The 15,145-nt window shown below is 35.3% G+C and overlaps 1 protein-coding gene across 1 annotated transcript in view; it reads left to right on the top strand.

The window, feature by feature from the left end:
- The window catches only part of LOC110108491 (protein GRIP), a 57,072-nt gene extending 42,055 nt beyond the window's left edge, over nucleotides 1–15,017 (top strand). The window contains exons 15-21 of the mRNA XM_028695664.1: nucleotides 191–218; nucleotides 326–384; nucleotides 12,505–12,576; nucleotides 12,642–12,689; nucleotides 13,622–13,727; nucleotides 14,202–14,260; nucleotides 14,694–15,017. Of these exons, the coding sequence (XP_028551497.1) occupies nucleotides 191–218; nucleotides 326–384; nucleotides 12,505–12,576; nucleotides 12,642–12,689; nucleotides 13,622–13,727; nucleotides 14,202–14,260; nucleotides 14,694–14,801 (480 nt within the window). The 3' untranslated portion in view covers nucleotides 14,802–15,017. The remainder of the gene's footprint in view (nucleotides 1–190; nucleotides 219–325; nucleotides 385–12,504; nucleotides 12,577–12,641; nucleotides 12,690–13,621; nucleotides 13,728–14,201; nucleotides 14,261–14,693) is intronic.
- The last annotated feature ends 128 nt before the right edge of the window (nucleotides 15,018–15,145 follow it).

Consider the following 15,145-nt stretch of genomic DNA (forward strand, 5'->3'; position numbering starts at 1 on the left):
ATTTTTTATTTTTTATTTCTATACTCCAGATATTGTATTTCTGTAGATCATATCTTGATCCTAATTTAAGATCATCATATCTTTTATCTATAACTTATGCAATCTAACAATAAAAGGGCATTTAATTTTGCTTTGTATCCATCTTTACTTTAAGAAGCAACTTTTAAAATAACCTAATTTTTATTTTCAGGTTGACCAAAATGTCAGTCCAGATTCAGGTATATCCCGAATGTTGCATTTGAAGTATTCTAAGATGGTATCAGACTTAGTAGTATAAAACCATATCCGGTTGTTCCTGATTTTTGTTCTGCTTGGTTTTGTTTAGCTTTTCTGAAGCAGGATGCACATATTTTAAGTGTAGCTGCGGCAGAACAACAAATTCTGGTATCTTCCAAAACTCACTTGTAACAATTGCTAACTATCTATTTCATCAGAATGTATTTAGGTCATCCGAAATCAAAATACTTAAGATAATTTTGCTTCGTTATGAATATTGTGTTTCATTTGCCTTTCTTTGATAATTTAGACCAGAACCGTTCAATTCTTCCTCACTGAGTTTATAGTAGAAAAATTCTTGATGTGGATATCATGAATTTATTTAAGCAATGCATTGGAAACTATTAAGTACAATTTTCAAATTATGTTTATAGGGCTTATAGACAGTTTCATGTGACCCCCATCATAATTGCGTTCATGCCCCAAAGTGAGAACAAATCTGAAATGTGCAGTTTGTGAAGTGTTGTCTGCTCGTCATAAATATGGTAGCTAAATGATGCAATAATTGTTTTTATTCAATGAATAATTATTTCATATGATATTTTTGTCCTTATTTACTGCGATTTATTAATCACGTGTGTATGATGCAGCAATACAGATACCATGTTAGCCGAAATAATTGAAAATTTCTATGACTTTGAATAAAGGTCTATATGTGAATGTTTGCATGCTGTTTTTTTTTTTTTTTTTGTTGTTTTTTTTTTTTTTTTTTTTGAAGGACATTTACTGAATTTTGTTTATATTCTCCAACGGATTGCTATGAGGTTTGTTTCTACGCCTCCATCTGGATTATGATCTATTGAACATTTATTTTATATATCATAAGTTATTCTCATAGAATAATATAGTGAAGATACTGAAATATTGTTTAAACTGAACAATGAAACACTATCAATTAAGATAAGCAATAGGTCATGCTACTAGGAAGTAAATTCGTATGTCATTGGCTTGTGTGGTATGTGTTATTCCACCTACTTTGCTGCATATCAGTCATATATCTAGGGTGTTTTGCAGTTATATTTAATTGTTTTGGTAGCTGAACTTGGATATGACATACTGTTGAATCTTAGAGGCTTATCTCAAGTTGCAGCGGTTATGTATTGGATGCGAAGTAGTTGCTTAACTCTGAACCCTAGGCCTTAAATTTGTATGCTCTAAACCTTATGAGTGTAGCTCAAGTTGCAAATGTTATAATTACCCGTCATGTAACAACAGGTTATGTGGACCACCTCTGGTGTTTCAAACTTTGAAGATGCCATAATAACTCTGAACTTTCTATCCCTCTACAATAGCATGTTACTTTGCCAAGCTATCCTGTTTCAATTCCCTGGGTTCTCATTGAAATCTTCTCAAGCTATTATGAAAGAAATTGTTGATTATGCGTGAGAATGGGAAGCATGAGTTAGCCTACATTAAAGCTTATGAAATTTCTTTCTTTCATTGGTCAAAATCAGAAGGAAAATTTAGTTAAATTAGTAGAGAAGGGTAAGGTTGGAATTACGGTAGCTTTTAGGATTAAAAATGAAATATTTGATCGGAATATGTTGATTATGATGATAAGTGGGTTGCTATAATAGTAAAATGTAAAGTCAAAATGCCAAAAGCCCAAAAATTTATTCAAGCTTAAAACCGTGAGAGAAGCCTTCGTGTTGACAGGTATGGATGCATCAGCTGCCATTGAGTTTGTTTCTGTCTATAAGATTTAAGAATAAGCAATCCAAGACATTTGCTTTGGTAATCTTACCACTGTGGTTTCCCCATCTTTCGTTTAATCCTTGAGAGATGGGCATAGAAAGATGTTAGAAATTCCTTTCACTTGTTCGTGATTCTTTGATGAATGTTTTCAGTCCTACCAGAGCAATATTGGAACATCATTCATAAGCAGATGGGAGCTCATGAATGGGTTTTTTGAAAGTCAACCAAAAGGCATCCAAGGTGTATGATTTTGTTTGATTTGGATTTTGGTCTGACGAGGATGATAATTTTTTACATTCCTCTTCAATTGTGGATGCAAAGATGGTGTATGTTTCAAGGATCAAGATTATGCTAGCGTGATCTTTTTAACACTAGTGGGTTTTGATAACCAAGGATGTTGTGTTAGCCTTTGTTGTTATGGAAAAATAAGAAGTTTGGAAGTTGCTATCTTTGGACAGCACTATATTAAGAGATTTTTTATCCTTTTAACTGAGAGTATTCACCTCAATATATTTTTTCTTTCATACTCGCCTTGTATGCCTATATTTTAAAATATATGAATTTTCTCTTTCACCATGATATTAGATTTGCGATAGCTAATGCACTAGTCTCTCTTCCAACTCCTGCCTTTTGCCATCATCTCTCTTCTTTTTTTTTATTTTATTCCATTTTTCATTGCGGCTTCCATCCCTCCAATCGCATGTGCTCACTCGCAAAGTCTTACACATCCATGCTCTCACACACTCACTTTCTAGTTCATATGTGCCTCATTGAGTGCAATCGGGCTTGATCATTTGTTTGACTGTACTACATTCTTTGCATGAACTGCATGCTCATATGCTTGTATGGCAGCACTCTCTCACATTAATTCATTTGCTCGTATGTTTACATGCTTTTGTCACAAATCTGTTGCTCATGCCAATGTACTCATATGTTTTCTTGCTCTGTTGCTTTACCCCTCGCATCAACTTCTAACCTATGAAACCACTCCGCTCAAAACCAACTCTAAAAATAACAATTTCATGACTTTTATGTTTTATGTTTCTCTAATCCAATGGTGTCAGATGGCTCACTCTTCTAGTTACTTGAATTCTGGCTTTGCTACTCGCAGGATGAGTATGATCAACCGTTCCAAAAAAATTAATCATTTGTCTTAGCCTCTCAAGTGATCTCTTCCTCTTAAGTCTTTTGCAGCTGTTTTTGCAGCTGTCTCTGCTAGTATGTCTTGGGTCTTAGGTTCCAATACTTCCTCCCGTATTACTGTTTAACCAACATTTATTCTTTTCCCTTACATTAAACTTTCTCTTTCTTGTTGTTACTCCAATCTTAAAATAAGGTATCTTAATTTTTTCTGTTCCTTAGATAATGTTTGCTATGTTCCACAATTTCTTATCTACCTTTTATCTATATATCGTCTAACTAAAGCCCATATCTATATATTGCCAATTTATCTTATTTGTCATGTATTTTAAGATCCAAGCACTTAGAAGGCTATTTGTGGAGGTGCTGAATTTGGTGTATTTATTTGTATATTTCTTATTCCATTGTCTTGTCTGCAATTTCCCGTCATCAATGACACTGTTGTTTGAGCCATCCTCCTAACATCTTCATAAATTAACTCATATTCCATCTTTTGTTTCCAAATTTGACTGTTATTCTTGTGAGTTTTGGCAAACATCATGGTGTCCCAAATTTCTTGTCCTCACTCCTTATAGTAACTCCTATTTTTACTTGGCTCGCTGCATATGAGCAGCAATCTTGTTACTACCCAATTTTGGTTTTGTGTTTGATTTCCTTCATTGATGACCATACCAAAGTTGTCGGATTTACTTGTTCAAGTGTTGATATAAGGTTCATAAGAATTTTTGTGAAAAAAAATTTTCAAGGGATGTTATACATCAGTCATGTTATCCATATATAGCTTAGCAAAATGGGATTATTCAACGTGAGCACCAACTTTATGATGATATTATTTGCACCTTAATGTTTCATGCGTATGTTCCTCGTCAATTTTCAAGGGATGCTTTTCTTTTTTATACCACTTAGGTTTCATTTGGGACGGCTTTCTTATTGTTTCCTAAAGCGATTTTCTAGTATAAAATTTTTAATTTTTGTACTAGAAAGTTGCTTTAAGAAACAGTAAGAAAGTATTTGTTTATAAGAACTTGGTTGTAAGACTCACTACCCGGCAAATTTCAAAGGAAAGCAGTAAGTCCGATCTTAGGGGAAAGTTTTAGGTAAAAATTGACATAATCCCTAACCCCTAATTAAAACACCGGCCACTTCTAATAGAAGTTGTAAGTTTGACGTCTGAGTGAAATATTTAGGTAATAACATAACCTTAGACCCCTCACTCGGGCATCCTGGCCTATAGGGTTAGGTTGTAAGAACCACTAGCGGGCTACTTCTAAGTAAATTCTTAAGTCCAATGTGTTAAGAAATTTTTTTAAAATAAAGTACATCAACCCTAACAATCCTACAAATAACCATGCAATTTTCTAAGGGAAGTCATAAAACCTAACCCAAATCCAACTCAAACCAAATTTAAACTTTTGGGCATCCTAGTCTATAGTATTAGGTTGTAAGACCCGCTATTGAACAACTTCTAAGTTAAGTCATCAGACTCATATTTTAGGAAAATTGTTAAATAAATAGCAATGATCTTAAACCATAAACAATCAAATTTAAACCTATGAGCATCTTAATATAAAGGATTAAGTTATAAGACCCGCTTTTTTTAGGCTACTTCATAAGGGAGGCATAAGTCCTACCCAAATAATTGAAACATCTGGGCAGCCTTGTTGTAGAGTTAGGTTGTAAAACCCATCTTTGGGTAACTCATAAATAGAGCAGTAAGTCCCATTCCAAATCAAATCCTTGGGCAACTCATAAATAAAGCAGTAAGTCCCATTCCAAAGCAAATCCTTGGGCATCTCATAAATAGAGCAGTAAGCCCTCATTCCAAATTTAAATCCCCGGGCTACTTTCTATGAAAGTCGTAAGTCTCAACCTAAATATAAATAATTGAGCTACTTCCTAAAGAAGACATAAGTTCCACCCCAATCCAAACTTCTGTGATACTTTTAAACAAAGTCATAAATCTCAAACTAAATTAATTTTTGGGTATTCTAATATATGTAAACTCCAAAATCCAAATAAAATTAAAACCCACATTTGATCACTTCAGTCTACTCGGGATCCCTGAGAGGAGGTAACCTATGGCTGCTAATCAAATTCCCTGGACACTATGGTCAATGATTGGTAGTGTTGGTAGATTGAAATCTACGGTATACCCGGGATGACAGAACCATGGGATCTTGATCGGTTTACCTCCATTTTCCCCACTATTGAGACTAAAAATATCTCAAGTTTATTCATCTTTAATCAAGAGTTCTCTCTTATGTAGTAAGAGGGGTAATTAACTATGAGTGCTTGCGCTCATAGGAAATAAGAACTTCAGATCTTTAAACCCTGACACTACCCTAAGGGGAAATCTGATTAACTACAATCTAACTTAAGGGAAATGAAATCCTATAGTTGCAAAGCGGGGTTCCTGCATTCATGTCATTTTTCTTGAGCCAGCAGCCGTCCCAAATGAAACCTTAATCAATCACGTCCTCTACAATTCTCTGTGATGCTACTACATCCTCCATTTTTTTTTCTCACTTGGTGCCTCACATCTTTGGCTGTGTGTTTTAAATATTCATTTCATTCAAAGGCGTGACAAATTATTTGCTCATGTCATTTGATATATTTTTTTCAATTATTCTTATACTAAAAAATGCTATCAGTGTTATGATCTTTCAAATAGGAAATTTTATGTCTTTGGTAATGTTATCTCATCAGACAACCCCTTCACTCTCACCTCTTCTCTTGCAACCACATCTATGGTTTTACCTCTACCAAATGTAGCCCCAACACTCACCTCTCCTCCCTTAAGGGTTATATTTGTTAGACTCAGCCATCTCTTTTTGTAGCACCTCATTCCATCAAGCTGAAAGTAATTGAGCATTCAGTTACCATTGAGCCATGAGATCTACTTCTTCATATTGCTCTCCTAACGGTAAAAGCCAACTTACTAACCAATCAATACAATATTTTTTTTTATGATCATCTGTCATTTTCCTTTCGCTCGGTTTGTCAAATCTTTGTCTAGTATCTCTATTCTCAAGACACACCAAGAGGCCATGTGTGACCTCAATAGGTAGTTGGCTATTGACAATAAAATTAGCGCACTTTTCTTGATTACCTAGCTTGAGAATTAGTTATGCATGTTGGGGTTAAACCTTATTTCTTGTTGATCGGTAATTCATTATTAAGCCTCATCATGATGGCCCTATTAGTCCTTATAATGCATGTCTAATGGAGGAGTGATATGTTTAGATCCATGATACTGAGTACTTTTAGATGTTTTTGCTAGTTGCCCCGACCGAACTATGTTCATCACTTCACATCTGCTGCAATTAATTAAAAATAGTCTTGCTATAAAAGGATGTTAATGATATCTCTCTTTATTTGGTTCATATTGAAACATTCTCTTTGGAGCTACCACTTGAGCATGTTGCTTAGGGTGAGATTGAATCCTGCAAGCTTCAAAAAGTTATATTTGGATTTATACAAAGTTTTATGCATGTTCGACAAACTCTATAATGCATGTTCGACAAACTTTATAAAGTTCTTGCTGACATTAGGACTTCGAATAAGTATGATTAATTGCTATACCTTTATTTGTATTCTTCCTTACATAGTGATCTTGGCGGCATATTTTGGTAACATCCTTCTTACTGAAAGTGATATATGATACATTACTAAAATTGAATAACATCTTTCAAAAATATTTGCTACCGAAGATTTAGCCATCCAAAATATTTTCTGTTTTTAAAAGCTCAATATTATAATAGTAAAATGATGATTACAACAAGAGATATTAACTAGAATTATTAGAGGACGAAGGAAAATACAAAAAAAAAAGACAAATATATAAAGTATGAAGCGTAATGCAAAGAAACCTCAAATAGTATGAGAAAAAAACAAAGGATACAAATATCTCAATAGGATCACCTTGCCTAGAGCCTGGTGAAAGCTAGAGAATGACAATATATATTATTTTGATCATTTGTCCATTTGATAAAAAGTATTTGAAACCTCATTTCCACTAAAACATTGCCACTCATACCCATCAGAATCTTCTGATTATTGAACAGCATGATCATATGTGTCTAGAACAAGGAGGGAGTCAGGGAGAGGAGGAATAGTCACATTCGAAGGGTCAAAATCTTCAACAGTAGAAGATGTTGAAGCGATATGAATATGGCTTATAGGGGTAGGCATGATAGAGTTAGGATTCTAAAGAAAATCAATTGATTTTTTGAGATTAAATTTGAAGTGATGAAGTGGTAGCAACATCAATTATTATGGGATTGTGATATGAATATGTTAATGTTCCTCTTGCACTTGATTATTAGATTTTTTTTTTATTTAGATGAGCCTTGAAACAGTCAGAGAAGTTGTGCAAAAATTTTTTACAGAAAGAGCAATATAGGGGAATACCTTCAAAGTCTATCTGATGTGATACAACATGCGGTGAAACATGAATTGCACGTTAGAGATTAATGGAGTTTAACTTTGCAATGTTAACGATAAAATCTAGCTTACTCAAGTTGGATTCAAGAAACTTCGTGATAGATTATGTTAACGGCAGTGATTACATTTAAGAATTACAAGAGTCTTGCAAAATATAACCAAAATAAACTAGATAATGCAAATAGCTACTACTAAAACGACACTTTTAAAATTTAGATCATTCACCTTGAGGTCCTTTCATTGCTCTCGAAAATATGTGCTAGCGGAGGAGGATTGTAAGTAAACTCAACGATGCCACTAATAGACAAGTAATCCCGAGAGGACTCGTCGCCGAGGAGGATGCCGGATTTGGAGGAGCGGGTGGGCGGCCGTCGATGATCCACTCGGAGTCTGGACGTTGTCTGTCGATGACTCGGATAAGAGACGGGAGGATCCGATCCAAGTAATCTCCAACAGTATCTTCGTCGGATTCGAATCCCGCGTCGAAGAACGGCGATCGATGGATGTTGAGGTTGCCGTGAGCGTCAAACACAAGTCCCCATTCTAACTCCGGATCCGCCATTAATGATAGGGTTGCGTAGAGAGAGCACAAGGGGGAGTGGGGAAGTGGGCCGGGAAATTGGGGGAGAAAGGTGGTCACGGTTTGGTGGTTTAGAGGGGTTTGGCCAAGGTGGGGTGGCCAAAGAGGGAGTGCAGAAATTCTGAGTAATTTCAGAATTTTGGGCGGTCTAATGGGGGTGATTTAATTTGGAATTCAATTAAATCACAAAGGTGGAAGGGGCGGCTAAAGGAGGAGGAGTGGGGGCTGATTTTGGGGAGTTAATATGTCATTTGGAGGAGAGAGAGAGGCCCACTAAGAGTGGCCGGCCATATGAGGAGGAGAGAGGGAGGTTTGGGAGTTATGAGAGTGGGGCCCAAGTTTAAGTAAGAAATTCAATTAAATCTGAATTTTATTTCAGATTTAATTGTGACTTAGGTAACTTCCCACAAGTTAAAATGAGAGGGAGATCTAATTTGAAATTCAAATTAGGATTTAATTTCATTAATGAGATCCCATAATTAAAGGGAGCCAATTAGGAAAGTGTTTAAACGAAATTTGAAATTCAAACCATAGGGATTCAAGGGGGAAAGAGGCGGTGGGAGAGGGCTGCTGGGTTGGCCGGTGGGGGGAAAAGGGGCTGGCCGGAGGGAGGTTGGTGGCTGGCCGGCGGCTGGTTGGCCGGCGGTGGCTTATCTAGCCGGCGGAAATTGGAGGCAGGGTGGCCGGCGGTTTTGAACAGCTTGGAGTGGGCGGTGGCAAGGAGCAAGAGAGGGAAATCAGTAAGGGAAAATCTTTGGATTCAAGCGTGAATTCCACTCTTCACAAATGCTTTCAACCCGAATCTCCACGACGACGAATCGATCACAAGAAATAAAGGAAGAAAAATGGTAGAACAAGAAGATCTAGAACTCACAAAGAGATCTAGCTTCTCCTACGAACTCACTAAGAGATCGAGGAGGGTGAACTCACAAAGAGATCATAAGTGGCAAATATTCTTCATTTCATCAAAAACTAAACTATTACATAAGAAAAGGGCCATATAAATAGGCCTCAAAATGACAAGAAAGCAAAAGACTAAAATGTCCCTCGGGCTACAATAACGATCAAATACCCATAAGGGCAAAAACGGAAAAACATAAAAATCAAATAAACTACTACATAAAATGATGAAAATAAAAAACATGATCGTGGTCGTCGATCTCTGGCATCTCCTGATGGTACATGTGTCGTAATCTCTGACGATGTCCTCATCACTATCTTCTGTCAATAACCACAATACTTTGAGCCAATCCATGCCTCCTTTTCAAATGATAAAGTAACATCCATAAACTAAAACTCTAGCAATAGAAGGCCTCGAACCACGGGCAACATAAACATCTAATTTCAAGGGTTTATCAAATATATGACCCAAGGAATATGGAGTTGATGGGTTGAAATAGTGTGATAGCTGTGGAAAGGCTATCCTAGCTAGGATGATGGATGGTTCCACAGGAGTGTCAAAATGGAGACTTAAATATGTATGCATATCGGAGAGCCACTTACATTGTAGGTGTCTAAAGAAGAGTTTGGCATAATTTGTATATGAAGATATCTTAATTAATGATGTGATGATGATGATCTATTAGTCCAGCTGAATGGTCACCAACCAAGTGAAGGTCTGATAGGGTATCAACATGGAGACTTAAATATGTATGCATATCGGAGAGCCACTTACATTGTAGGTGTCTAAAGAAGAGTTTGGCATAATTTGTATATGAAGATATCTTAATTAATGATGTGATGATGATGATCTATTAGTCCAGCTGAATGGTCCCCAACCAAGTGAAGGTCTAATAGGAATTTATAAATTATATCAAAATTTGGGCGACCCAATGAAAATTTATCAACAATTGACAAAGAAAGCAGATGAGCTCGCATTTGCCTTGTAAAGATGAAGGTTTTTTATGATTTAGTGGAGCAGAGTATTGATGAAAATGAAGGGGAAAGTGGACTGAAGTAGATGGATGCAATCTCATGTCTGAAGAGCCATCCACAAATTTAGCAAAAGAACAAAGGTTGCGAGTCGTTGGAGACTCAAGATCGGATGATATGTGAATAGCTGAAGGAGCTACCAACACAAGAAGCATGATTATGGCTTAATAAGAGGATCAATTGAGACTGTAGGAGCATACAAGGAGGGAGGTAACTACGGCGGAATAGTGATCGAGGAGAAAGAGGGCCGACAAGTGCAACCCAAAAGCTGCGAGGAAATGAGAGTGAGGGAAGAAAGCTACCCAGAGAGAAAGGCGCTAGTAAGGGAGTAACAGTGCAAGGGTAAAGCCCTAAGAGAACAATTTGGAGCCATCCCCCATGGACCAAAATACTTTTTTAACATTGAGTTTGCATATACAAGATATTTCTCTCTCTTGAAGGAAATAAGTTATATGGCTTCTTGAATAAATTGTTCTTGTCGGATGTTGGGCTATGAAATCCTATAAGAACTTTGCATTCATTTGAGAATGATGAAAGATATGGTGATCGTACTTTCTATTGACATCTTGTTAGCAAAATTTTCAGTTGAATCATCACTAATCCTAATATATCAATTGTTGATTGGGTGGTCAGTCAACATATGCATACAACAACAACATCAAGCCTTTATCCCACTATATGGGGTCGGCTGCATGAATCCTTTTTCTCTATTGTCCTATTAAAAGTTAATTTCTCTTTTAAATCTAATAAAAAAAGGTCATTCTTAAAGTTTTGAGATATATATATATATCTTTTAAGAAAATCTTTGATCGGTAAAAATCATAACCATTTCAGGATCAAAGCCTTTTTCAATGCTGAATACTCTCGATCTATTGAATATTCAAAATATGCTTCATGATATTGTATTTTTGTGAGTGTAAATATTGTATCCTAGAAGATTAAGAAGCAAATAATTGTAGCTAGATCGAGTGGGTGAAGTGGAATATTATGGCATGTTTTATTTTGTTTGTAAAATTATATGGATTAGAACTTCTATAGAAGAATTTGTATTTCCTGTTTCAAAATCTATGATCCTTAGTTATAGTAATTAAGCATCTATCTACATCGTAGGCAATCATATATTCCATTAAAGAATAAAATAAATTGAAGTTGTTTGGCACTTTGTTAGGGATGTAGTCTTGTTAAAGAGACCATCACTTCTCTTATATCAAGTGAAGAGAAATTGGTTGATATCTTTAATAAAGCTCCAAGCCCTCTTTATTTTTTCAATCTTTGTAAGAAGGAACTTTTGATGTATACACTCAAACTTGAGGAGGAGTATTATTATAGGAATATAAGAAGATTGGGAAGGTGCTATCTTTAGAAAGCATCATGTTAACAGAGACATTTTTTATCCTATTAATTGAGGTTATTCTCCTTTTTTTTCCTTTTGTGCTCACCTTGGCCTATATATAGGCACGAATTTTCAATTAATAAATATAAGAATTTTCTCTCTTTCAACAACCTTGATTAACTGTTGATGTAAGAAACAAAAAAATGATTCTTTTAACTCTAGAATTTAAAGATGAGCCTTATAATAGGAAAATCTGTTTAGGTTCATGTAATTTTAGGCGAAGTGTTCAATGGCATTGTTAAGAAATATGGTAATAAAAGGGAGAGGAGAGGATGCACCAAGAAGACTGTTTATAAAGTAGAAAACACAAACCCGTGTAGTCTCTTTGATGTAGAAAGCCCTTTGATCTCTATTTTGATTTTTTGTTGGTCCTTTCATTGCTCACTTCTTCTCTTTGCCTTGATGTGTTTCCTTACTACTTGAATTCATCGAAACCCATAAGCACTTGGATAGTGAGAATGGACGTGGTTAAAAGTTACAAGTGGGGATATATTACTTCGGTTGTCTAGGATTATTGGATATTATAAGGGGGAGGAAAATAAGACATTGTAAGGGCTAATCCCTTATTTTATAATGAGATATTATTAGATAAGCAAACCCTGTGAACTTAATTATCATCCTTTCTTATTTAGACCACCTTGATCTTAGGAGTGAATTTTGGGATATCCAAATCAAGTCCATGTACCCTTTATTTTGGGCCTGACCCTAATTTGACTATTTGATGTTGGAGCTTCGTTGAATCAGTGGCTTAACCATTGCAAATGATGGATGGCCCAGAAAGATGGTAGGCGAACTATATGAATTAAGTGAAGTTCAGTGCTCAAGATGTTGAAGTTCCCATTTGGTGAGAAGTAGTTTCTTGCTTTGAAAGTTTTTGTTTGGAAGCAAGCAGTGGTAAACTAGGAGGGACAGGAACTACTGGGATGATTGATTGGTGACGTATAATTTATTTATTACTTTTTTTCCCTATGTTAATTCCTTGACAGCTGCTCCAAATGGCAAATTTTCATTGTGCTGATATTTTTGGTTACAATTTTAAATATAGCTGCTTGCTAGACAACAAGCTCAGAGAGAAGAAGAACTTGCACAGTCACAAAGACATATCTTGGCTCTTCAGGTGAGCTCTGAATCACATGATATCCTCCCTCTCTTTTTCATTATATAAAATTTTAAGTCCACCAGGAAGAGATTGAGGAGCTGGAGCGTGAAAATCGTTTGCACAGTCAACAGGTATAATTCAATTTTCTTTATAGTATATTAGGGAAAGCTCGTGTACGTTGTACAGTCAGAACTTCGTGGACAAAAAAATCATTACTATTATTTTCCTTAAGCATGATCTTATCTAACTTGTGGGTCTCGTTATTTTTCAAATAAATATGATCTAATATTCTACAACTGAAGTGCTTTTTAGTTGGAATGGCATTTTTCAGGCATATTTGTATCATAAAACTTTCTAGATCTGAACGTTTGTAGGTCTCAGACATAAACACTAGGAAACAGACTAAACTAAGGCTTTGTTTGGTTGGGTTGTTGCTTATTTAAAATGAAGTTTTAGAAAATGTTAAGAAAAAGGGGTTTACTAAAACAGAGCTTTAATTATGAAATTTTGTTTGAGTAACATTTTTTTTTTAAGTTCTTATTTTTAGAAACTGAGTTTGAAACGGAATAAGCATAAATCAAATAACTTTTATAACCGAAAAAAATGGAGTTACGGGAAAAGGAATTATATAAAAGTTGTTCTTCCAAACATTTAAAAGGAACTGATTTTGGCTTCTTGAAATTGAAAATGGAGAAATTAAGCCTAATCAAAAGAACCCTAAGTTCCTTGTTATAAGGGAGAGTACAGAAGCTTAATGTTCTTTCCTTGTTTAATAGTCTGAGTCATTTACCTTTCTGTGGAAGAACAACTTTTATATAATTCCTTTTCCCGTAATAACTTTTAAATTGTGTAGTTGATATATTACGGGATACGCTTAGTGGCCAGCTTACTATTAACAATTTTATGTGTAAGGTGTTTTCAGCAATTATGTAATTTTATGTCAACTGCTCCCTTTAAAGAACATTAAAAACTTTAAGAATCATTCCTGATTTTGTTAAATGTGATATACAAAGTTTTATTTTATTCATAGAAAGATTGGTTTGCGATTTGTAATTCCAAACAGGAAGCAATGTTGAAGGAAGAGCTTCGTATTGTGGAGAGATCAAAGAAACGTGAAGGAGTAGATATGACATATCTTAAAAACGTCATACTAAAACTTCTTGAGACAGGTATCAAATCATGTTGCCCCTTGCATCATAAAGCTGATTTGGCATACATTTCTTAAAATATTGTACGACATATTGAGCCTGATTGTGAAAACTAATTCGAACCGGTTGAATCAGGAATCAGACTTCAAATTAGTTCAGCCCAATTAAAAAACAGAATTTTAAAGGAATTGCTATCAACCCTGACTTTTAATTTTTTTTTTACTTATTTCATACACGTGTTTTATTACATAGCATATTTATAAATAAGCATAATTGTGTTTTTATTATCATTTTTGTAAATATTATCATTTAAATAATTCGAATTAGTTTTAATAACAGTTACATCATCATAGTTGAACCCTCAATTGGATTGCTGTTAAAATTTCAAACTTTTAATTAATTTTCCACCGATTTAACGGTATAATCTTGATATTGAATATTGATCAAACAAACTTATGGAATTTACTGTTGGAACTGTTTTTCCTGTTTCAACAGGTGAAGTGGAAGCATTGCTGCCTGTCGTTGGAATGCTTCTGCAATTCAGTCCTGATGAGGTATACTTCATAATTTTTAACCTTGAACGTTCTAGGAAATCATTTTTATTGAAATATCCCTTGGTAGTGTTTTTTCCCCATAGAAAATGTTACAAATTAGCATTCTAAAATGCAATCAATAACACTGGCTGATGATCAATTGGCATCATATTAAACGATAGCTTTTACCCACCGATTTAGCTCGGTTGGTGGGCGTGGTCAGCTGAGAACCCCCCATCCCGAGTTCGATTCCCTCGAGCGGCAGTCTGGGGGCCCCAAAGTGCCGGCCGAGGGTACAGTGGCGTGGGTGGCCTGGTAAGTCGGCCGGGGTTTATGGACCGCCAAACGCTCTCGGCAAAATCTGACGTGGCAGCAGACGGTTCATCGTCACCAAAAAAAAAAAAAACTACAGCTTTTGCAATTTAAACTCATATTTTGCACCCCATACCTGTAGATAAGGAAGTGTCAACAAGCATACCGGTCGAATATTGCTTCAAGTCCATCTGCTTCTGTAGACTCTACACCACGATCTCTCTTTTCAAGATTCTCTTTTTCAGGATGACTTATTGGCATCATAAGCATAATATGATTAGGAGCTGCAGCTGGCTTCTCCATAACATTTTTTACAGCCATGTTTTTTTTTTTTTTCTTCTTTTTGGAGAGATATGGTAAATAGCTGGCATATATCAAATTGGTGTTTTATTCTAAGTGTTCCTTTGTAACATTTTTTCTGTCAATAAATATGATTATACTCAATAAATTTATAGTTTTAAGCTGATGTTTCGGCCGATCTTAAAGCAACTTTTTAATACAAAAATTTTATATCTTATACTAAAAAACTGCTTTAAGATCAAACAGTAAGAAAGTCATCCTAAACGAAGCCTAATTTTTAATTTCACTGTAGGT

This window comes from Dendrobium catenatum, unplaced genomic scaffold, assembly GCF_001605985.2.
Source record: "Dendrobium catenatum unplaced genomic scaffold, ASM160598v2 fragScaff_scaffold_72, whole genome shotgun sequence".
Lineage (NCBI taxonomy): Eukaryota > Viridiplantae > Streptophyta > Magnoliopsida > Asparagales > Orchidaceae > Dendrobium > Dendrobium catenatum.